General features: G+C 46.8%; 1 protein-coding gene across 1 annotated transcript in view; it reads right to left on the minus strand.

Moving 5' to 3' along the window:
- LOC115144956 (A disintegrin and metalloproteinase with thrombospondin motifs 10-like) overlaps positions 1-23,557 on the minus strand; it is a 56,460-nt gene that overhangs the window by 18,570 nt on the left and 14,333 nt on the right. The window contains exons 4-16 of the mRNA XM_029686125.2: positions 21,982-22,141; positions 21,524-21,726; positions 20,958-21,041; positions 19,409-19,554; positions 18,201-18,244; positions 16,456-16,561; positions 15,119-15,265; positions 14,806-14,947; positions 14,018-14,125; positions 13,746-13,891; positions 13,243-13,306; positions 12,751-12,853; positions 7,198-7,331 (exon numbers count right to left, since the gene is read on the minus strand). Of these exons, the coding sequence (XP_029541985.1) occupies positions 7,198-7,331; positions 12,751-12,853; positions 13,243-13,306; positions 13,746-13,891; positions 14,018-14,125; positions 14,806-14,947; positions 15,119-15,265; positions 16,456-16,561; positions 18,201-18,244; positions 19,409-19,554; positions 20,958-21,041; positions 21,524-21,726; positions 21,982-22,141 (1,587 nt within the window). The remainder of the gene's footprint in view (positions 1-7,197; positions 7,332-12,750; positions 12,854-13,242; positions 13,307-13,745; positions 13,892-14,017; positions 14,126-14,805; positions 14,948-15,118; positions 15,266-16,455; positions 16,562-18,200; positions 18,245-19,408; positions 19,555-20,957; positions 21,042-21,523; positions 21,727-21,981; positions 22,142-23,557) is intronic.

The following is a 23,557-nucleotide window of genomic DNA, read 5'->3' on the forward strand; positions in this document are numbered from 1 at the left end:
TGCTAAATGAGTTTGTTTATAAATGGTCAATTACCATGAGACATGCAGTCTTTTGCATGACAATAACTAGCCGACAAAATGTCATGACCAGCACAGCCCTATCTGTCACTGTCATTTGTCCACTTAAGCTTAACATAGCTGTCATCTACCACCCACCAGGTGCCCCATAGATAGTTCCTCAATGAGCTTGAGACCTTGATAATCTAATTTCCTGACAATGGCTCACTGCTCTTCATACTGGGTGACTTCAACCTCCCAACGTTGTTTTCCCCTCCTTGCCTCTTTTGACCCTTTCCCAGTCTCCTCCCACTCACAAGGCAGGCACTACGCTTGACCTCATCTTTACAAGAGGCTGTTCATCTACTAATCTCACGGCAACCCCCCTTCAGCTCTCTGATCACCACTTTGTTTCCTTTTCGGTCTCCCTCTCCTCCAACCACTCAGTCCCTACCCAAAATGGTAATGTACCATCACAATCTTCGGTCTTTCTCTCCCACTACTCTCTCCTCTTCTATCCTATCATCTCTCCCTTCTGCTAAATCCTTCTCCCTCCTGTCTCCTGATTCTGCCTCTTCGATCCTACTATCCTCCCTTTCTGCATCCTATGACCTCACTAATCCTGCGACTAGTGACGTCCGGCCGACCGACAACCTGCATCACGTACTCTCACTATTGGTGTCCCCCAGGGTACGGTTCTAGGCCCTCTCCTCTTCTCTCTATGCACCAAGTCACTCGGCTCTGTCATATCCTCACATGGTCTCTCCTGTTATTGCTATGCGGGTGATACTCAACTACTCAACTACCTTCTGATACCCAGCTGGAGACACAAATCTCTGTGTGCCTGGCAGATATCTCAGCTTGGATGTTGGCCCACCACTTCAAGCTCAACCCCAACAAGACAGAGCTGCGCTTCTTCCCGTGGAAGGCCTGCCCACTCCAAGACCTCTTCATTACGGTTGAAAACTCCATGGTGTCACCCTCCCAGAGTGTAAAGAACCTTGGCGTGACCCTGGACAACATCCTGCTGTTCTCTGCAAACATCAAAGCAGTGATTCGCTCCTGCAGGTTCATGCTTGTGACGTCCCTCCCCTCTGTCTGCTGGGATCTCCTGTTTGGTAGTCTGTTGTTTCAGGAGGCCAGTGGGCAGAGCTGGGAGGATTGTCAGCTGATATGGCACACCTGGGCAGGTTTGGCCTGCAGACTATAAAGGGTTGCCACATCAGCCAACACTCTCTTCCCTGACTGGCAGGCTGGCTTCCACCACCTTTTGGTTTTCTGGTCTGTTTTCACCATACAACACGGTAAACGGTAAAAGTGCTGAATTGGTTGAACTCATTGAAAGTTATTCTGCACTGTTGTCTGATACGCCCTCTCGTACTCATCTCATTGAGCATGATGTTGATGTCGGAGATGCTTAGCCAATAAGGCATCACTTCTACTGTGTTTCTCCTGACAGGCGCAAGCACTTAGACGCAGAAGTCAAGTACACGTTGGATAACGATATTGCTGAATATTCTTGTTCCAGTTGGGCTTCCCCTTGTCTGTTAGTCAAGAAGCCTGATGCATCTTTTAGGCCATGCATAAACTATCTTAAAGTTAACAACATTACGAAGCCTGATTCCTTTCCTCTTCCTCTTATGGAGGATTGTGTTGATCAAGTGGATTCTGCAAAATTTGTGAGCAAGTTTGATATTCTAAAAGGGTACTTGCAGGTCCCCTTGTCTCCTAGAGCAAGGGAGATTTGTGCTTTCATCACAACGTCTGGACTGTATTCTTATATAGTTATGCCTTTTGGTTTGCGTAATGCACCTGCAACATTTCAGCGCCTCATGAACCGTGTTGTCTCTGGTCTGGATGGATGTGCGGTGTACTTGGAAGACGTGGTAATTTATGGTGACACCCGGTCTCAGCATGTCCAACGTATTCAAGCATTGTTTGATAGGTTGGCTTGGGCGCGTTTGACAGGTAATCTGGCCAAATGTGAGTTTGCTAAGGCAGCGGTCATTTATCTGGGAAAAGTGGTCGGTCAGGGTGTGGTTCACCCAGTGCATGCCAAAGTTGAAGCTATTGAGCAGTGTCCGCCTCCCATGACTAAGAAGGAGCTTATGCGCTTTCTCGGTATGGTTGGTTATTTTTAAAGCTTCTGTAAGAACTTCTCCTCAGTGGTAGCACCCCTGACCGACTTGCTTAAGGCTCAGGTGAAGTATATTTGGTCAGACAGATGTCAAGCTGCGTTTGAGAATGTAAAGACACTTGTGCTCTTCCCCAGTGCTTGTTGCCCCTTGTTTGAATGATCCGTTCATACTCCATGTAGATTTTAGTAATGTAGGAGTTGGCGCTGTTCTGTTGCAGGCAGATGTCCAAGGGGTGGACCGTCCAATTAGTTACTTCTCTAAGAAGTTTAACTCGTACCAGCTCAATTATTCTGTGTTAGAAAAGGAACCACTTGCGTTTATTTGAGCTGTCCGACATTTCGAATTGTTTGTTGGTTCAGGTGGCACCTCTCTCATGGTGTACACAGATCATAATCCCCTGATGTTTCTGCGGACCTTGCAGAACCCTAATCAGAGGCTTATGAGGTGGGTGCTGTTTTTGCAGCTGTACAGTTTGGACATTCGCCATATTAAGGGCAAAGAAAATGTCCTTGCTGATGCTTTGTCTCACGCTCTCATGCCATAGGTCTTTGTTATTGTTTTGGGCAACTTGCCTGTCCTCTCCTGTCTCCCTCTTGCTTTCCCGACTCTGTCTCTCTTTCTCTACCTCTTAAAATGTTCCTTAGGATCAGAGGTTGCTGAGGTGGGTGAGGGAGGGTTGTTTCTGTTCTGTTTTGTTTTTGTTTCAGGTTTGTGGTGGAACACCATTCTTAAGGGGGGGGGTCATCCCTCCCACTCTATCTGCTGGGATCTCCTGTTTGGTAGTCTGTTGTTGCAGGAGGCCAGTGGGCAGAGCTGGGAGGATTGTCAGCTGATATGGCACACCTGGGCAGGTTTGGCCTGCAGACTATAAAGGGTGGCCACATCAGCCAACACTCTCTTCCCTGACTGGCAGACTGGCTTCCACCACCTTTTGGTTTTCTGGTCTGTTTTCACCATACAACACGGTAAACGGTAAAAGTGCTGAATTGGTTGAACTCATTGAAAGTTATTCTGCACTGTTGTCTGATACGCCCTCTCGTACTCATCTGCTTGAGCATGATGTTGATGTCGGAGATGCTTAGCCAATAAGGCAGCGCTTCTAACGTGTTTCTCCTGACAGGCACAAGCACTTAGACGCAGAAGTCTTGGTCTGCAGGCTATAAAGGGTGGCCACATCAGCCAACACTCTCTTCCCTGACTGGCAGGCTGGCTTTGTCCATCTTTAGTTTTTTTGGTCTGTTTTCACCAGACAACGCCCTCTCCACTCATCCACACACTACTGATCCTACAGACGTCCACAGCTTATGTCACGTTTTGTATTTATTATTTAGTTTAATAAATGTATTCCTTTTTACGTTTAAGTCATGCATGGCCTCCCTTTGTTGTTCCTCTAATGACTCAGACATCAATGCAAATGTAATCGAAAATCTAATCAAACACTTCGAGAGCCCATGAGTTCATGTTGCTCAACATTTGTATGGGCTTGAGAAAACAGTATAAAAACAGGAGGATCCCATCAGCTTCCTATAGGCTAGGCCTACTATATTCATTTCTCAACATTTCAAATATTAAGCACATTGCTTTGCTTTACAACAGGAGTAGCCTACCTGGCTGGCATGAAAAGTAACTGTGGGAAAAGCGCCCTCCATTTGCTATTAAAGTGCATAGGTGGAAATGTATGTTTTTGACAGGTGCATGATAATGGTCCAATCAAAACTAATTTCACACGTATATTATGTAGTATATGTAAAGACAAGATTAAATTGAGAACAGTCTGATGGGTGACAATATTATCACTTGTGAATGATATATTATCACTTATCATCACTAATGTTATCACTTATTATCACTGATGCCCAGCGAGTGCACTCTAAGGCAAGAATAAGCGCATGCCTTTGTGCTACTTTTTCAAATCATAGTGGTACACATCATATAGCCTAGCCCATAGACCTATATGTTTTGCCAAAGTTTGTATCACAAATAGCCAAATAGCCTACAGAACCTAGTCAAACATATATTCTTATAAGCCCTTTCAAATCAAATCAAATTTTATTGGTCACATTCACATGGTTAGCAGATGTTAATGTGAGTGTAGTGAACTGCTTGTGCTTCTAGTTCCGACCATGCAGTAATAACCAACGAGTAATCTAACCTAACAATTCCAAAACTACTACCTTATACACACAAGTGTAATGGAATGAATAAGAATATGTACATATTGTCATGCCCTGACCTTAGTTATCTTTGTTTTCTTTATTATTTTGGTTAGGTCAGGGTGTGACGAAGGTGGTATGTGTGTTTTCGTCTTGTCTAAGTTTTTTTGTACATCTATGGGGTTTTGGTTTGTCTAGGTATACAGTGGGGCAAAAAAGTATTTAGTCAGCCACCAATTGTGCAAGTTCTCTCACTTAAAAAGATGAGAGAGGCCTGTAATTTTCATCATAGGTACACTTCAACTATGACAGACAAAATGAGGGGGAAAAATCAGAAAATCACATTGTAGGATTTTTTATGAATTTATTTGCAAATTATGGTGGAAAATAAGTATTTGGTCACCTACAAACAAGCTAGATTTCTGGCTCTCACAGACCTGTGACTTTGAATTGTAGACCTGCACCAGGCTGGGAAGACTGAATCTGCAATAGGTAAGCAGCTTGGTTTGAAGAAATCAACTGTGGGAGCAATTATTAGGAAATGGAAGACATACAAGACCACTGATAATCTCCCTCGATCTGGGGCTCCACGCAAGATCTCACCCCGTGGGGTCAAAATGATCACAAGAACGGTGAGCAAAAATCCCAGAACCACATGGGGGGGACCTAGTGAATGACCTGCAGAGAGCTGGGATCAAAGTAACAAAGCCTACCATCAGTAACACACTATGCCGCCAGGGACTCAAATCCTGCAGTGACAGATGTGTCCCCCTGCTTAAGCCAGTACATGTCTAGGCCCGTCTGAATTTTGCTAGAGAGCATTTGGATGATCCAGAAGAAGATTGGGCGAATGTCATATGGTCAGATGAAACCAAAATATAACTTTTTGGTAAAAACTCAACTCGTCGTGTTTGGAGGACAATGAATGCTGAGTTGCATCCAAAGAACACCATACCTACTGTGAAGCATGGGGTGGAAACATCATGCTTTGGGGCTGTTTTTCTGCAAAGGGACCAGGACGACTGATCCGTGTAAAGGAAAGAATGAATGGGGCCATGTATCGTGAGATTTTGAGTGAAAACCTCCTTCCATCAGCAAGGGCATTGAAGATGAAACATGGCTGGGTCTTTCAGCATGACAATGATCCCAAACACACCGCCCGGGCAACGAAGGAGTGGCTTCGTAAGAAGCATTTCAAGGTCCTGGAGTGGCCTAGCCAGTCTCCAGATCTCAACCCCATAGAAAATCTTTGGAGGGAGTTGAAAGTCTGTGTTGCCCAGCAACAGCCCCAAAACATCACTGCTCTAGAGGAGATCTGCATGGAGGAATGGGCCAAAATATCAGCAACAGTGTGTGAAAACCTTGTGAAGACTTACAGAAACATTTGACCTCAGTCATTGCCAAGAAAGGGTATATAACAAAGTATTGAGATAAACTTTTGTTATTGACCAAATACTTATTTTCCACCATAATTTGCAAATAAATTCATTAAAAATCCTACAATGTGATTTTCTGGATTTTTTTTCTCATTTTGTCTGTCATAGTTGAAGTGTACCTATGATGAAAATTACAGGCCTCTCATCTTTTTAAGTGGGAGAACTTGCACAATTGGTGGCTGACTAAATACTTTTTTGCCCCACTGTATATAGGTCTATGGTGGCCTGAATTGGTTCCAATCAGAGGCAGCTGTTTGTCGTTGTCGCTGATTGGGGATCCAATCATCAACCTATTTAGGTTGCCATTTTCTCATGTTGGTTTTGTGGGTTATTGTCTATGTGTAGTTGATTGTCAGCACTCGTTGTTAGATAGCGTCACGTTTGTTTTGTTTAATGTTTTTCCCTTCATTAAAAGAAGCATGTATGGTTATCACGCCTTGGTCTCATCGATATGACACATATAAATATATGGATGAGCGATGGCCGAACGGCATAGGCAAGTAGATGCAGTAGATGTTATAGAGTACAGCATATACATATGAGATGGGTATGTAAACATCATATAAAGTGGCATTGTTTAAAGTGACTAGTGATACATTTATTACATCCAATTTTTAATTATTAAGTGGCTAGAGATTTGAGTCAGTATGTTGGCAGCAGCCACTCAATGTTACCGATGGCTGTTTAACAGTCTGATGGCCTTGAGATACAGTAGAAGCTGTTTTTCATTCTCTCGGTCCCAGCTTTGATGCACCTATACTGACCTAGTTTTGATGTCTTCACTATTATTCTACAATGTAGAAAACAGTAAAAATAAAGAAAAACCCTTGACTGTGTAGCTGACTTCACTTTATTGAAGAAAAATGTACTTATTATGACTGAGAAGTGGTTGTCCCACCTAGCTATCTTAAGTTGAACGCACTTCACTGTTAGTCGCTCTGGATCAGAGAGTCTGTTAAATGACAAACATTTCAATGTAAATTTATCAGCCAAAACATGACAAAAAAAGTAGATAATGGTCTAAGCTACAACATATGCAAACATTATTAGATAATTACACAGACAATTGACGTTAAAGGTAAAAAAAATTTTTTTTTTTTTTTTTTTGTATTAAATAACTTATTTCCAGCAATTATAAAATAGTTTGACAATCATGTCTGTAAGCTTTAAAATTATATCAATCTCAACCGTTTATCTTTTCCAGTGACGAAGGCAAGGATGGTGGTATGCAAAATGTCTTTGACCACCATTATCTCCTGATTGTTTTGGCATTCAGGTATGAAAAGTCACTTTCTGAGCACTTCTACAATGGGCAAATATGTATGGAAGGTTTCGTTCAAATTCGTTCAAAAGGGGTACTGTCAAAAAGTGATTGAATTCAAATGGATTTACCATTCAGCAAGACTAGTAGAAGGATGGGAGGGAGGAAAAGAGGGAGATAAATGAGGGCTAGAAAGGACAGAACAGTCTCACCTTGCACTCTCCGTTCACACAGACATCCAGAGAGTCGTCCCGACATGGCGTCCCGTCCACCACAGCCGGAGCACGCTCTGTGTAGAAGTTATATCCCTCCGCCAGGCAGTTCAGAGAGCAGAACTTCACTCCACCTGGTCAACAGAGAAGAGGAACATGAAACAAATCAATACAGGCAAACAGTAACAGATCCATCATTCAATTTAGATTTCTGAGGTAAGCCCAAGTGGGACTTGAACCCGCAACCTTACGTCTGTCAGTCCAATATCTAAGCCATTACAAAAAGATCTTGACAAGAGCCCATGTGTTTTGGCAAGGACTTGACAATACCATAATAAATAAGTCAGAGGTTATTAAGAGCTGTACGTTTCATTAGGTGTCATGTAATACTCTTGGTAAACAACACAATCTAGCTTTTTAATCTGGCTGAGGGCCTCCTGAGTGGCTCAGTGGTCTAAGGCACAGCATTGCAGTGCTAGAGGCATTACTACAGACCCGGGTTCATTCCCGGGCTGCGCCGGGACGGTGCACAATTGGCCAGGCATCGTCCGGGTTAGGGGAGGGTGGGGCTTTACTTGGCTCATCGCGCTCTAGCGACTTCTTGTGGCAGGCCGAGTGCCTGCAGGCTGACCCCGGTTGCCAACTGGTTGGCGTTTTCTCTGACACATAGGTGCGGCTGGCTGGCGGGTATCAAAGAGCACGGTTAGGCAGGTCATGTTTCGGGGGACTCATGACTCTACCTTCGCCTCTCCCGAGCCAGTTGCAGTGATGAGACAAGAATTAAATTGGAGAGAAAAAGGAGAGTAAATAAAAAAGCTAGCTTGCGTTGACCAGAGAAGCAGCTGTGGAGGTCCCCTATAGAATCTCATCTGCAGCAGCCAGCAGAGACAACACCGAACTCAGCCATTTATATAGTACACACACTGTTTTCCACATCATTTCTTTGCTCAAACACGTATGCTGCTCTGCTGCCGTGTCGTGTTAGCAACATTAACGCCAACACAATAACAAATTGCTTTTTTAGCACTTCCAGACCTGATACCTCCTTTCGGGTGAAGCACAATACAATGAATCCAGCCGTTCACCTTCATTACTGAGAAACCCCGCAGGCTGCTCTAATGTGTCTGATGGCCACGCATGGTATTTTAATGAGCTTTTGGGTTTTTATGTTCGATGCAGTTAATTTGTTCTCCCACAGCTGTAAGGACTCGGGTGCCAAAAGCAGAGGGGGAGGTAGAAGGGGTCTAGAGGGAGGAGAGCACAGTTTGGATTGCTAACATCAAGAGAACAAGCAGCTGAATGTGATTAAGTCCCCCCCCCCCCCACACTCACCCACAACCACACAAAAGCTCACAACAAAAAAAACAGAGGGAGCTAACAGAAATAGTGCATCTCTCAGCAGATTCCCTGTGAAAGAGGAATGTGGTTATCATGCAGACTAGCACAAAAACTGACAGGGAGAGAGGAAAGAGAGGGAGAGAGGAAAGAGAGAGAGGGGGGGGGGACTGGGGGAGGGGGGGGGACTGGGGGCGGGGTTATTTGTGCACTGACAGGTGCTCTAATTTTGCCACTTTACTGAGCATGCCAGCGACCACACTGAGCTATCTTACTGGCTGACAAGGTCAATCAATGTCTCAGCACGGAAACACACCAGCACACCTGCTCCCACATACACACACATCCACACAATGCAACACAACAGAACCACACACATGGTCTCACTTTACTCACCATCACCACCCTTTGGTCAGCATTATAACCTGGCCAGGCTCTGGTCATGTGAGAGCAGGAATAAAGTGCTAATCATGCCCTAAACAACTGGCAGTCACAACCAGGACCAGGAAGCAGACTTTCCATCAAGTCTCCCAGTAAGCCTCTCTCAGCCAGGGTGTCATAGCCCACCACAACCCCCCTCACAACCCCCCTGCAGACTGGGTGAGCAGCCGTGCACTAACATATCAGTTTATGGGCCTTAACAAGTAATCTAATACTGCCATGGCTATGCACTAGCCAAATATACCCATTTCAAGCTAGTTCCACTGTTTGAAAAGCTCACTTTGGGCTCTGTTTGTGCTGGCACTGTAGGTACAGGTACACTATTTGCTGCCTGCGAGGCTAGCGGACGATAAAGTGGTGGGATGATGGAAAACTCTAACTCCCATGGTGCTGTGCTTTGGCATGCTTGCTTCCAGTCTGAAGGGAAACAGGTTTGGATGCTGGATGGATGGATGGATGGATGGATGGATGGATGGAAGGAGGCTGGCTGACTGACTGACTTGGGGGGCCTGCTGGAGGAAGGCTGCCTGCAAAGGTTGTTGGACTGAGTGCAACAATGTGAATGGCTCAGGCCTCTCAAAAAACAAATATGACTGCTAAAACGCAGCACGCTTTATTTAATGAACTGTCCTTGGCTGCCTGAGTCAAGCCCGACGGCTTGCTAGAGGTGTCTGAGTACAGGACAGAGAGAAGGAGAGAGGAAATGAGAAAGAGAGGGGGAAGAAAGCAGGATAGAGACAGAGAAAGAAAGAGGAATGGGGAGTGAAGGAGTGAGTGAGTGAGTGAGTGAGTGAGGGGAGAGAAGGGGGCTGGGATGTGGGATCTGGCCATAACGCAGGGCAAACCATGGCACAGCTAGTATTTTAACAGTTGCAAGGGATTTCCATTGTAAAATCAGCTGACTTGATGAAAGAAGCACTTGTTGCCTGGAGTTGGAGAGGGCCTCTCTGTAAGCCATTATGTTATTGGACTGGTAGATTAAAGGCAGTTATGTCGTCGAAAGTATTTATCTTTTGCGTCCAGCGCAGCGCTCATCAAGCACAGGAATTCCAGCTGGGGATAGACTTTCCAGAACAAGCATATGGGAGCCAGACAGTAAACTTTCTTCAGCTTTCCCCTCTTCTCCTCTCTTCCCTTTCTGGGCCCACTGTCTGGCAGTACTCTGCTGGTCAGCTCTCTCTATCTACTGCTGCTCAGCTCCCTCCATCTACTGCTGCTCAGCTCCCTCCATCTGCTGCTGCTCAGCTCCCTCCATCTACTGCTGCTCAGCTCCCTCCATCTACTGCTGCTCAGCTGCCTCCATCTGCTGCTGCTCAGCTCCCTCCATCTACTGCTGCTCAGCTCCCTCCATCTACTGCTGCTCAGCTCCCTCCATCTACTGCTGCTCAGCTCCCTCTATCTACTGCTGCTCAGCTCCCTCCATCTACTGCTGCTCAGCTCCCTCCATCTACTGCTGCTCAGCTCCCTCCATCTACTGCTGCTCAGCTCCCTCTATCTACTGCTGCTCAGCTCCCTCCATCTACTGCTGCTCAGCTCCCTCTATCTACTGCTGCTCAGCTCCCTCCATCTACTGCTGCTCAGCTCCCTCCATCTACTGCTGCTCAGCTCCCTCCATCTACTGCTGCTCAGCTCCCTCTATCTACTGCTGCTCAGCTCCCTCCATCTACTGCTGCTCAGCTCCTCCATCTACTGCTGCTCAGCTCCCTCCATCTACTGCTGCTCAGCTCCCTCTATCTACTGCTGCTCAGCTCCCTCCATCTACTGCTGCTCAGCTCCCTCCATCTACTGCTGCTCAGCTCCCTCCATCTACTGCTGCTCAGCTCCCTCTATCTACTGCTGCTCAGCTCCCTCCATCTACTGCTGCTCAGCTCCTCCATCTACTGCTGCTCAGCTCCCTCCATCTACTGCTGCTCAGCTCCCTCTATCTACTGCTGCTCAGCTCCCTCCATCTACTGCTGCTCAGCTCCCTCTATCTACTGCTGCTCAGCTCCCTCCATCTACTGCTGCTCAGCTCCCTCCATCTACTGCTGCTCAGCTCCCTCCATCTACTGCTGCTCAGCTCCCTCTATCTACTGCTGCTCAGCTCCCTCCATCTACTGCTGCTCAGCTCCCTCCATCTACTGCTGCTCAGCTCCCTCCATCTACTGCTGCTCAGCTCCCTCTATCTACTGCTGCTCAGCTCCCTCCATCTACTGCTGCTCAGCTCCCTCTATCTACTGCTGCTCAGCTCCCTCCATCTACTGCTGCTCAGCTCCTCCATCTACTGCTGCTCAGCTCCCTCTATCTACTGCTGCTCAGCTCCCTCCATCTACTGCTGCTCAGCTCCCTCCATCTACTGCTGCTCAGCTCCCTCCATCTACTGCTGCTCAGCTCCCTCTATCTACTGCTGCTCAGCTCCCTCCATCTACTGCTGCTCAGCTCCCTCCATCTACTGCTGCTCAGCTCCCTCCATCTACTGCTGCTCAGCTCCCTCCATCTACTGCTGCTCAGCTCCCTCCATCTACTGCTGCTCAGCTCCCTCTATCTACTGCTGCTCAGCTCCCTCTATCTACTGCTGCTCAGCTCTCTCTATCTACTGCTGCTCAGCTCCCTCCATCTACTGCTGCTCAGCTGCCTCCATCTACTGCTGCTCAGCTCCCTCCATCTACTGCTGCTCAGCTCCCTCCATCTACTGCTGCTCAGCTCCCTCCATCTACTGCTGCTCAGCTCCCTCCATCTACTGCTGCTCAGCTCCCTCTATCTGCTGTTGCTCAGCTCCCTCCATCTACTGCTGCTCAGCTCCCTCCATCTACTGCTGCTCAGCTCCCTCCATCTACTGCTGCTCAGCTCCCTCCATCTGCTGCTGCTCAGCTCCCTCCATCTACTGCTGCTCAGCTCCCTCCCTCTATCTACTGCTGCTCAGCTCCCTCCATCTACTGCTGCTCAGCTCCCTCCATCTACTGCTGCTCAGCTCCCTCCATCTGCTGCTGCTCAGCTCCCTCCATCTACTGCTGCTCAGCTCCCTCCATCTGCTGCTGCTCTGTTCTCTATCTGGAAGCTCCAGGTGTGTCTGCTCTAATATCAGCTCCCTCTATCTACTGCTGCTCAGCTCCCTCCATCTGCTGCTGCTCTGTTCTCTATCTGGAAGCTCCAGGTGTGTCTGCTCTAATATCAGCTCCCTCTATCTACTGCTGCTCAGCTCCCTCCATCTGCTGCTGCTCTGTTCTCTATCTGGAAGCTCCAGGTGTGTCTGCTCTAATATCAGCTCCCTCTATCTACTGCTGCTCAGCTCCCTCTATCTGCTGCTGCTCTGTTCTCTATCTGGAAGCTCCAGGTGTGTCTGCTCTAATATCATCTCTCTCCATCTGCTGCTGCTCTGTTCTCTATCTGGAAGCTCCAGGTGTGCCTGCTCTAATATCAGCTCTCTCCATCTACTGCTGCTCTGTTCTCTATCTGGAAGCTCCAGGTGTGTCTGCTCTAATATCAGCTCTCTCCATCTGCTGCTGCTCTGTTCTCTATCTGGAAGCTCCAGGTGTGTCTGCTCTAATATCAGCTCTCTCCATCTGCTGCTGCTCTGTTCTCTATCTGGAAGCTCCAGGTGTGTCTGCTCTAATATCAGCTCCCTCTATCTACTGCTGCTCTGTTCTCTATCTGGAAGCTCCAGGTGTGTCTGCTCTAATATCAGCTCTCTCCATATCTACAGACGCTTTCAGCCTGCAATGACCACCGAGCAGACACCTCTGTAATGATGTAACACAGCCTGCTGTGGAGGGGGGTACACACACATACTGTACCCACCTCCCCTGTAGGGTTTCCAGGTGTAGAATTTCCCCCGGAAAGTAACGTTGTCGAAGTCGGAGCACTGAATCTCCCGGAAATCCTGAGAGCCTGCAGGGCACTCCTAAAACAGACACACACAGAGTGGCACAGAACAGCTGTATGTCAGTCAAATCTCAGACCCCCACTGTATCCCTCCCTTGTCTCTCTCGCTGCCAGCAGTCATTTACAGTAATACTCACAGTAGCCTCTACACACACACACACACACACACACACACACACACACACACACACACACACACACACACACACACACACACACACACACACACACACACACACACACACACAAAGTGAGGGCTTTAGTTCTGGGCTGGGCAGGCTGCGGTTAATTAGGTCAGTCTGAGAGCTGTAGATCTGAGTTGAGAGCTGGGCCTGGCCAGGATGAGTATGTGATGGAACTGTAGGCCTTTCAGAGAGAGCTGCTGCTTCGCTCTGCTCCACCACTCACATCAATATTGCACGATCTGAAGCGCTTCCTCTCTCCCAGACAATACTTTCCACCAATGGTTGGCCTGGAACCAGAAAAGCAGAGGCGAAACACATCTGAGTGCAATTTAACAAAAACTCCCCAATGACACTGGCATCTATTCTCCTCCCGCCTGGCTGGCCGGGCTCTACCACCCTGTTTCAATCTCAAACAGTCTGTCTTTTTATTAGTTAGCTATCCAAGCCAATCAAACTCCTCAGTAGAAACACCAGAGAGAAGTCAGTTTGCCACTATCTGTGTTAACTTTATTACGGCTGTCATTGTCGCACGTGGGTGATTATAGTGGGGTGTTAAAATGATTGGTGGTAGACTGATGTCTCTCATCCTCAACAAACAGTTGTGCTTGGAAGTTAGGAAGAGCCAGTCAGATACAATCCTATGACTTTACAGGCTGGGAATCCAATGGCAAATCCCTATAGACAGAGTTGAGATCCACATCACCCGCCATTTGCAGCACCACTCACCTAGGGCTGTCACAATGGCGGATGGAGGAGGACACTCCTCCCCCACAGGTACGGCTGCACTCTTCCCAGGGAGTCCAGAGACCCCAGCCGCCGTCCACCCCCTCTGGCCTCGTCCCGTAGACCACACACACTCTCTTATAGCACCACTAAAGTACACACACAGGGGAAGGACAAGCTGTGGAACTATTGAAATGTTTTTTTTTTCTTTCAAATTAACATTTGCACACCAAACACCCCCATTTCTGCTAGTAATGGAACATCCCAGTGCTTACCCCTTTCTCTATGGTATTGGTTTGACAGATGGTTCCTTCGGCGGCGGGTATGCTGCTGGTGATGCAGCGGTTGCTCTTGCTCATGCACCACAGCTCACTGCAGACTTCCTGCAGGCACAGAGAGAGCTGTTAGAGTGCGTCCATTTCAGCTCATATAGAGACAACAGGCCCTGAGGAGCCCAGCCAGGAGGGCCCACTGACACGGAGCAGACGGAACCAGGTTGGTTCAACTACCTCTGGTCTCTGTGGTCTTAATGTATTTAACACTTATGGCGTTGTATTTTATTGTATACATATATGCTCTGACTACGTAGTGTCAATGATAATGACACTATAAAGTGCTATTTTGTTCCAGATGTCCGCTCACTCAGCTGTCGGGCCAATAAAATAGACTGTCTAATAAAATAAAGGTAGCACAAGACTTCTTCAGAAATTCTTAACACATGGGGACAAAATCCAGTGGGACTGGATAACAAGAAGGGGGGAAAAACTCTTGCTGGGAGACAAATAAATATCAGTCCAAATCCAGGGGCTACTCTGTCTGTCATCATGCTGCCCTGGTCAGGGTGGGCAGAGAGCCAAAGATATGCCAGAGGACAATCTGCACATGGTACTAATGGATCAGACAGTTGATTGGAGCATGGCGCTTGCAGCACTAGAGTTGGGAGTTTAATTCCTACACGGGCCACACATACAGTACTGAATGTATCTGCCTGGTAAAAATGACCATACAGCCTTATCAAGCGAGTTCGAGGAGGAGGAAGAAGATGAGGAAGGTGATTAGGTACCCCATATTTACACTGCCGAGACTTCACTCCATATTGGAAGCGGCACTGCTCATCTGCATCGTAGGCCTGGCCGGGGGCCGTAGTGGGGTACAAAAAATCCTGCTTGGGGGGGACGTTGTTGAGGCAGGAACCCATGCCTGAGCTACAGGGATACAAACAGGAGAAGACATTGAAAAAGAGGTCCCAACACAACAAAGATGGACGTCACCTCACTTGGAATGCACCCAGTTAATCTACCCCACAATAAACTCATGATCAACTGTATAACTCCTTATGCTTCCACTTTGTTGTACTGTATGTGCTGTACACTCACTCCAGGAAGTTGGTGATGTAGTCTCGGCTGCAGGCGGACCAGACGAAAGGGTTGGTCTTCATGGTGATATGTGCAGCCATCAGCTTGGCTGTCTCCTGACTACGGGAGCCACAGCCGTTGCCAACTCCGTCATGGTTCATCCCAAACCTGCAGGGAGAGAGAGGTACTGTGTTGATATATCACCTGGTTAACTGAGTATGTGTGAAATATTGGGGTATTGGTATCGGGCAAAAGGCATGTTCTTTACTCATATATCATCTCTGTTAAACTCGTATTAACACCATGAGCTCTGTCTCTGAGGTCTGTGCAGATTTAACAGACAGCAAAGTATCTCTGTGCTTTCACACACACACACACACACACACACACACACACACACACACACACACACACACACACACACAGTTAAAGACTAGGCCCGCCGTCTAGACAGCCCCAGGGTATAAGCACCCCATCCAGTTCAAAGGTACCTGGACTAGCCATTAGGGGGGAGCACCAATGGGTTTGCCACCTGTGAAAATACCTCTGAGGCCTGTGTGCGCACGTAGGTAAATGGCACACTCAATTACTTAGCAGAAATTGTGGATTTTCAAAAATGATACAAAGCAATGGCTTTCGAAAGGAAAACATCAGAATCCTCTTTCATGGCAGGGAATGAAGAGGCTTGGAAATGTCTGGTGGTGCATACACCTAGATAAATATGTATGCATGAGTAAGTGAGGCAGATCGGCTGGTATGCCAGGCCAGCAAGTAAAACAAAATGTCTTGGAGGGAAGGTACAAAAGAAATGCCGACTGCCAGGCACTGTGGTAGGCCCAGAATGAAATACTGTACCGGCCACACTCCTAACTTGTTCCACTTGTTATAAATAGCACATGACTGAAAGAAAATATAAAGTTATTAACACGTTCTCAATTGATGGAAATGACTCATGGAGGTAGTTACGTAACTTCTCCTTCTGGTACGGCTCTAATCTAACAGCAATCTCGCTAGTAGGTTGGGCTTTGGATAAGTTTAGCTCAGGTCAGCCCAGCCCAGGGGTGCTTGGGTAAGGGCAGGGGGCATGGGGGTGTAAGGGAAGAAAGGCAGGACCAGAAGCCAGGTACAGGGGCAGGGTCTCCTGTGTGGGGTCACAGGTAACACCAGTGAAAGAGTGGTCTGTTGAAACAGCGCAGGTCCATAAAGCAGAAACAGAGCCTAACGCCAAAGGGTGTGTGTGTCAAAGGTGTGTTTATGATGACTGTAACGAAGGCTAGAACTGGGGCTCTGATGATTTTCCTGGTCAGGTCCCGTGGTCAGTAAAAGGGTAATATAGGTGATGTGGGCAAGCTCCTTACGTGTGTCCTATTTCATGGGCGATGGTGAAGGCTGTGGCCAGGCCAATGTCCTCGTTGATGCTGCAGCTCCTCTCTGGCTCACACATCCCTCCCACTGGTGCTAGACCTGGAACAGAGAGACACACAATACTGTCACTAACATAGCCATACATGTCCATTCACATTCATACATACAGAGATTATGCAAATGTCAAAATACATACAGTTACATGCTAACACATAACATACACAGGTAACTGACAAAATAAAGGAAACAACATAGTGTCTTACACTATATATACAAAAGCATGTGGACCCCCCTTCAAATTAGTGGATTTGGCTATTTCAGCCACACCCGTTGTTGGCAGGTGTATAACATTGAGCACACCGCCATGCAATCTCCATAGACAAACATTGACAGTAGAATGGCCTTATTGAAGAGCTCAGTGACTCTCAATGTGGCAACGTCATAGGATGCCACCTTTCCAACAAGTCAGTTCGTCAAATTTCTGCCCTGCTAGAGCTGCCCCAGTCAACTGTAAGTGCTGTTATTGTGATGTGGCGAAGTGGTAGGCCACACAAGCTCACAGAACGGAACCGCCAAGTGCTGAAGCGAATAATGCTTAACCTCTTGAACCTCTGGGGGCAGTATTTCATTTTTGGATGAAAAACGTTCCCGTTTTAAACAAGATATTTTGTCACGAAAAGATGCTCGACTATGCATATAATTGACAGCTTTGGAAAGAAAACATTCTGACGTTTCCAAAACTGCAAAGATATTGTCTGTGAGTGCCACAGAACTAATGCTACAGGCGAAACCAAGATGATATTTCATACAGGAAATGAGCCAGATTTTTAAGGCGCTGTGTTCTAATGTCTCCTTATATGGCTGTGAATGCGCAAGGAATGAGCCTACACTTTCTGTCGTTTCCCCAAGGTGTTTGCAGCATTGTGACGTATTTGTAGGCATATCATTGGAAAATTGACCATAAGAGACTACATTTACCAGGTGTCCGCTCGGTGTCCATGGTCGAAACTATTGCGTAATCTCCAGGTGCGTGCATTTTTCCATTTTGAACAGAGGAGAAACCAAACTGCCACGAGTGACTTATCATCGAATAGATATGTGAAAAACACCTTGAGGATTGATTCTAAACAACGTTTGCCATGTTTCTGTCGATATTATGGAGTTAATTTGGAAAAAAGTTTGCGGTGGAATGAGCAATTTTACATCTAACTAAGATGTTCAGTGCAGTATTTTTCCATGTAAAAAATATGCATGAAAACGAGTCATCTCTCGTTGCATGACAACAAAGACTTTATTGACGAATCACTGACAAAGGGGCGTAGACTTCGGCTGAAAACTCTGGCCTCCAGAAAAAAATGTATGTGCCGGCACAACCCCCCAAAAAACGAATCGAAGTCAAAAACTAACAACAACGTCACTAAATCTCGTTATAATATATGCACGAACTCTACCAAACTGTTTTGGCTGGGAAGCCCTAAGACTGTGCTAGTCAGTCATGCTGGTCAGATGTGGTAGTTAAGATGAGATGTGGTAGTTAAGTACTTAATAGTGAGGGAGTGCAAAGTGAAAATGAGGGCAGTTTTCTGAGTCACATCCCCTCCCCTGGCTGCTCTAGATTATATATATAGTCTGACACTGAAGCTCAGTGCTTCCCAACAAGCGACCTGTGTGCAGTGTGTGTAACCAGGGTTAGCCCTCTCCTGGGCTGGGCGGGGGCAGGTTTGACCAGATGTCCTACCTAGGGTTCCACATGGCTTGTTCTTGTAGATGCAGATGTCGTACCTGGGAACAGCAAGGAAAATAAACCAGGCCATTTACTCAAATGAATAGTCTGCCAGTCGGTGCTTCCACACCCTGACAGGTACTCACACTTAAACATACAGTACATTGAGCAAAAAGCATTCACACACATAATCACACATACAGACTCTCTCTCACACACACACACGGTAGTGCACATGCACACAGACATCCACTCTTTCTCTCCTCTCTCTTCTCTCTCTTTTGTCTCTCCCTCCCTCTCTTTCTCCTCTCTCTCTCAGAGGCAGTTATGGACACACAACAGACTTGATAAGTGACTGATACGGTCTGAACAATGGCAGGAAATAAAAGGATGGTTACTGCAGTGTCCTCTGGACATTTTCAATCCCTCTTTGATAAAAGTTTTCATATAAAGAACCTATTTTCACAGATCTAACATCCCAAGACACTCCAAGAAAAGAGAATACAAGCGAGTAGGAACAGGGGCCCATGCATGGGCAGAGCAGCGTTTTTCAGTGAATGGTGCTCTGTTGTATCTCTCTACAGTATTGTGTTACTGCTGTTGCTGTTTTCCCCCTAAATAGAGCGCCTCTCTATTTCTGAAACTATACTTTGCTTCCTTGGCCCGGCTCAGGGCTGTCAGATTCAAGGCAGCTGTACTCTGATTCCTTCTCTCTCTCTCTCTCTCTCTTTCTCTCACTACCTCTTTCGTTCTTTCTCCCTCCCTCTCCACAGCGTTCTCCCTCCAGATGCTCAGTTGAGCAGAACAGCCTAAGTTTCGTCACTCCAGACAGGACCAGACACAAACGCACACTTGGCAAAAATGAGAGGCCATGGGGCAAGAGAAAGAGCCAGTGAACTCAGAGGGCAGGATATGGAATCAGTTCTTACTAAAACCCTAATCCAAAGAAGAATAAATTGAGCACAATATATTATCTTTTCCAATAGACTCAATAGTGGATCGTTAAGGAATTAGGCTAGAGAGGGTTTAATTATGTGTATTGACAATGCTAGCTTGTACCCTTTGGTACTAAGAGCTGTATTCTGTCTTAAGATCTGTGCACTTATCTCGAATTCTTGAGCAAGTCTCCCATTGAGGTCAATGAATGACTTATGTGAAAGTCTGAGTTGTGCATGCTTATCACACTGAATCACTAAGAATGTTCCGGCGCTGGGGGTGCTGACCTGGTGATGAGCACAGCAGTGTCGTGGTGAGCGATGCCGTTGTCTGGGATGGCATTCCCGTTGCCATTCCGGTTCTGGATGGATTTCTGCCACTTACAGAAGCTGTCCAGGGACTTCCCTGCATGGTGGTTGATCTCTAGAGTCGGCTGACAGAGACAGAGAGGGAATACAAACTGAAACCAACATAATCTGGAAGTGTACAGTGAAATAATCAAATGACTGTATAATCACCTTCAGGTTTTCATAGATGTGCCACTTTTACTATCTGCAACGACCTGACAATAATTTACAGGCCTGAAGGAGTAATGAGACAGACATTCCCCATGTGGAACAATAATACATTTTTACTACATGAACAGAATTGACCAGTTCAACCATAGCTGTGCAATGAGCCTAGTATTAAGCAGCCCAGCCCTCTGCCACGGGGCTATTGGACTGAGCTGATGAGGACAGGAGCTCCCTCTGCTTTGCTTTCTCGCTGCCATTAGCCGCCTTGGCAGGGGTGAGGGAATGCTCTCCTGGCCACAGCTGGGTAAGGCTCGTAACACAGGAATGCCCATGGTGGTGACATAACTAGTAATTGTCTCATCCCACAATCCTTCATCTCTGGGCTCAGTGGGCTGGCTAGTCTATTTTCTTTTCCAGGGGCAGTTTTCAGCTGGAAATGACAGACCCGCTCCACTCTTCTCAGCGAGACTACTTTTGGTCTTACCCCAACCTCAACAGACCGAACAGCAAGAATAATAATAATACTACTGCTAATGATCATAACATTTATTTATTCATTTCTTTCTTTGTCAGATGGCATATGCCCGGGGCAAATTACAGGGGATTATTTTCAGCTGTCTAGTATGAATCATACAGGTTGTTATTAGATTGCCACGGTGTCTTCACCGCAAAACCACTAGTCTCCCTCAGATACCATTTGAATCATCCGTAGGAAGGCTTATTAGGTCCACATTACGTCAGAAAGTGTAACCCTGTCCTGGCACTCAGTCTGACCGCATGCCGTTAGCAGCACGGGGCCTGGCTGACTGGCCTGGTGGACAGGACCGGGACCAGGCACTGACATGACCTTCATGTCAATCCCCAGGCAGTAGGTGGATAAGACACTGGGCCACAGTGAGGCGTGCCTGCCTGCCTGCCCGCCCTGCCTGCCTGCCTGCCCGCCCTGCCTGCCTGCCTGCCTGCCCGCCCGGCCTGCACTTTTTCTAGAGCCCTTTTTTCTAGAGCACTAATGTGCGTCATATCAACGACCCGAGAGGTCACCAGCAACAACAAATGCAGTCATGGCTGGGCTGCTTGGCAGGTCACTCTCTCTCCACTGCCACAAACGGCTCCGCTTACAAGTTTCCACCGAGAGCAGGGGAGGAAAGACACTTAAGCCAAGAATTTGACACAAACAAGGAGCTCATAGATGCTGGCCCGGGAAACCAAGCTGGACTGGACTGGGATGCGGAGCAGAGCAGAGGCAAGGTGGATGGATGCAGACTCCACTGAGTCCATTGAAAGGCAGAGATTTTTCCAGAATGGGTCTAGAAAAGAATACCTGGTCCTCCATGAGCAGGATGAGGCGGGTCACCACGATGTTCACTGCGTTCCCCAGGCTAGAATCCTGGAACAGTTTGGCAACCTGACCTCCAGGGAAACAAGAAAAGACCAGTCTTAAAAAGAGCTGACACATCATTCATCACTATCACTTACAACCCAAGGGAAAGACACTTGTCATTATTGACACGACTCGTGTAATTTGGGTTACTTTACAATGTGCTTCTGTAGTTTCCTCTGAATGGGCTTTTGTGACAAGATGGATGCAGAACAGTAAAATAAGGCCAACCATTCATTAAAGGCATTCCAGAAATGAGTGTGTGTGTGTAGCCATCTGAGCGACAGGGTGTGAAGTGATATCCTGTAAAAGAACTACTACTGCAGATGTCATGACCTCAGGTACACTATCTGCAGGTGAAGACAGGAGAACCATTCAACACAGTAACAACAATCCTCAACACAGTCACAATAAAGTAGGACAATAGGAGATTATGGGGCTTTTTCAAAAAGAAAATCAGATTCTTCCACCCTGCAAGTTGTAGTGATCTGACTCGATGTGAAACTTACAATATTCATGACAGCCAGGATGTACTGCTCGATGTCCCGGCGGCCGTGGTACCCCACCATCATCTTGTCGGCCACCACCAGTGTTTCTACGTAGCGCTCTCTGCTCACAGACCTCTTCAGGGGCAGCTGGCCTCGGCTGATGGGATTGGGAGGAGTCTTCAGAGTCCTCTGCCACCAGGCCATGCCTTTACCTGGCTTCTCATCTGAGACACAGTCACACAGACAGAGATAGGGGCTGATGGTACTGATAGAGGAAAGGGTACACGACCCGATAAGAGCCACTCCACAACATTTTGACTGATGGTAAGAGTGATATTAAGGTGAATGTATTAAAATTAGGTTATTATTCCCTGTAAATTGAGACTGCTGTACAGAGTATCATTAACTATGTTAATACAATCGTAAGTTGGAAGTTTAAAGGGTCCTGTTGTGCCCAGTACCCAGACAGCTCTACCTACCGATGACACCACAGGACTGGTCCATGTACTGGTGGCGAAGAGATGACCTCTTGTAAACCACATGGGGGCGGCCCTTCCCCCTCTCCGCCCTAGTGAGGTTTTCGGCCGGGGTCAGAGGCTCGACGAGGTACTCTTCACCACCCGCCACGATCACCCCCTGCTGGAAAAGCCAGGGGCCCTCTGAAGGTTGGTGGTGACGGGACAAGAACTGACATGCACGGAAGTCCCTATCTCTGCTGTCTGCCAGGCCATTTACAGTAGCACTGTCTACAGCCAGCCCTGTGACACCTCATCTCCCCTCAGTGGATACACTACACTGACACGCACACAAAACCCACACACATTCACATACAGCACATACGCACACACACATAACACACACATGCATACCAACACAACACATACACGCACACGCACACACACACACTTTTACACTCATCATTTTCTGTTGCTACTCTGTTCGTTATTTTACTCTTATTATGATTTATCCTGATGCCTAGTCACTGTACCCTGCCTTCATGTACATATCTACCTCAAATACCTTATTATTATCTATCCTGATGCCTAGTCACTATACCCTGCCTTCATGTATATATCTACCTCAAATACCTTATTATTATCTATCCTGATGCCTAGTCACTATACCCTGCCTTCATGTATATATCTACCTCAAATACCTTATTATTATCTATCCTGATGCCTAGTCACTATACCCTGCCTTCATGTACATATCTACCTCAAATACCTCGTTCCTCTGCATATTGATCTGGTACTCCCTGTATATAGCTCCACATTGATCTGTTACTGGTACTCCCTGTATATAGCTCCACAATGATCTGGTACTGGTACTCCCTGTATATAGCTCCACATTGATCTGGTACTGGTACTCCCTGTATATAACTCCACATTGATCTGGTACTGGTACTCCCTGTATATAACTCCACATTGATCTGGTACTCTCTGTATATAACTCCACATTGATCTGGTACTCCCTGTATATAGCTCCACATTGATCTGGTACTGGTACTCCCTGTATATAACTCCACATTGATCTGGTACTGGTACTCCCTGTATATAACTCCACATTGATCTGGTACTCTCTGTATATAACTCCACATTGATCTGGTACTCTCTGTATATAACTCCACATTGATCTGGTACTCCCTGTATATAGCTCCACATTGATCTGGTACTGGTACTCCCTGTATATAACTCCACATTGATCTGGTACTGGTACTCCCTGTATATAACTCCACATTGATCTGGTACTCTCTGTATATAACTCCACATTGATCTGGTACTCTCTGTATATAACTCCACATTGATCTGGTACTCCCTGTATATAGCTCCACATTGATCTGGTACTGGTACTCCCTGTATATAGCTCCACATTGATCTGGTACTGGTACTCCCTGTATATAACTCCACATTGATCTGGTACTGGTACTCCCTGTATATAACTCCACATTGATCTGGTACTGGTACTCCCTGTATATAGCTCCACATTGATCTGGTACTGGTACTCCCTGTATATAACTCCACATTGATCTGGTACTGGTACTCCCTGTATATAGCT

Source organism: Oncorhynchus nerka, linkage group LG17 (assembly GCF_034236695.1).
Source record: "Oncorhynchus nerka isolate Pitt River linkage group LG17, Oner_Uvic_2.0, whole genome shotgun sequence".
Classification (NCBI taxonomy): domain Eukaryota; kingdom Metazoa; phylum Chordata; class Actinopteri; order Salmoniformes; family Salmonidae; genus Oncorhynchus; species Oncorhynchus nerka.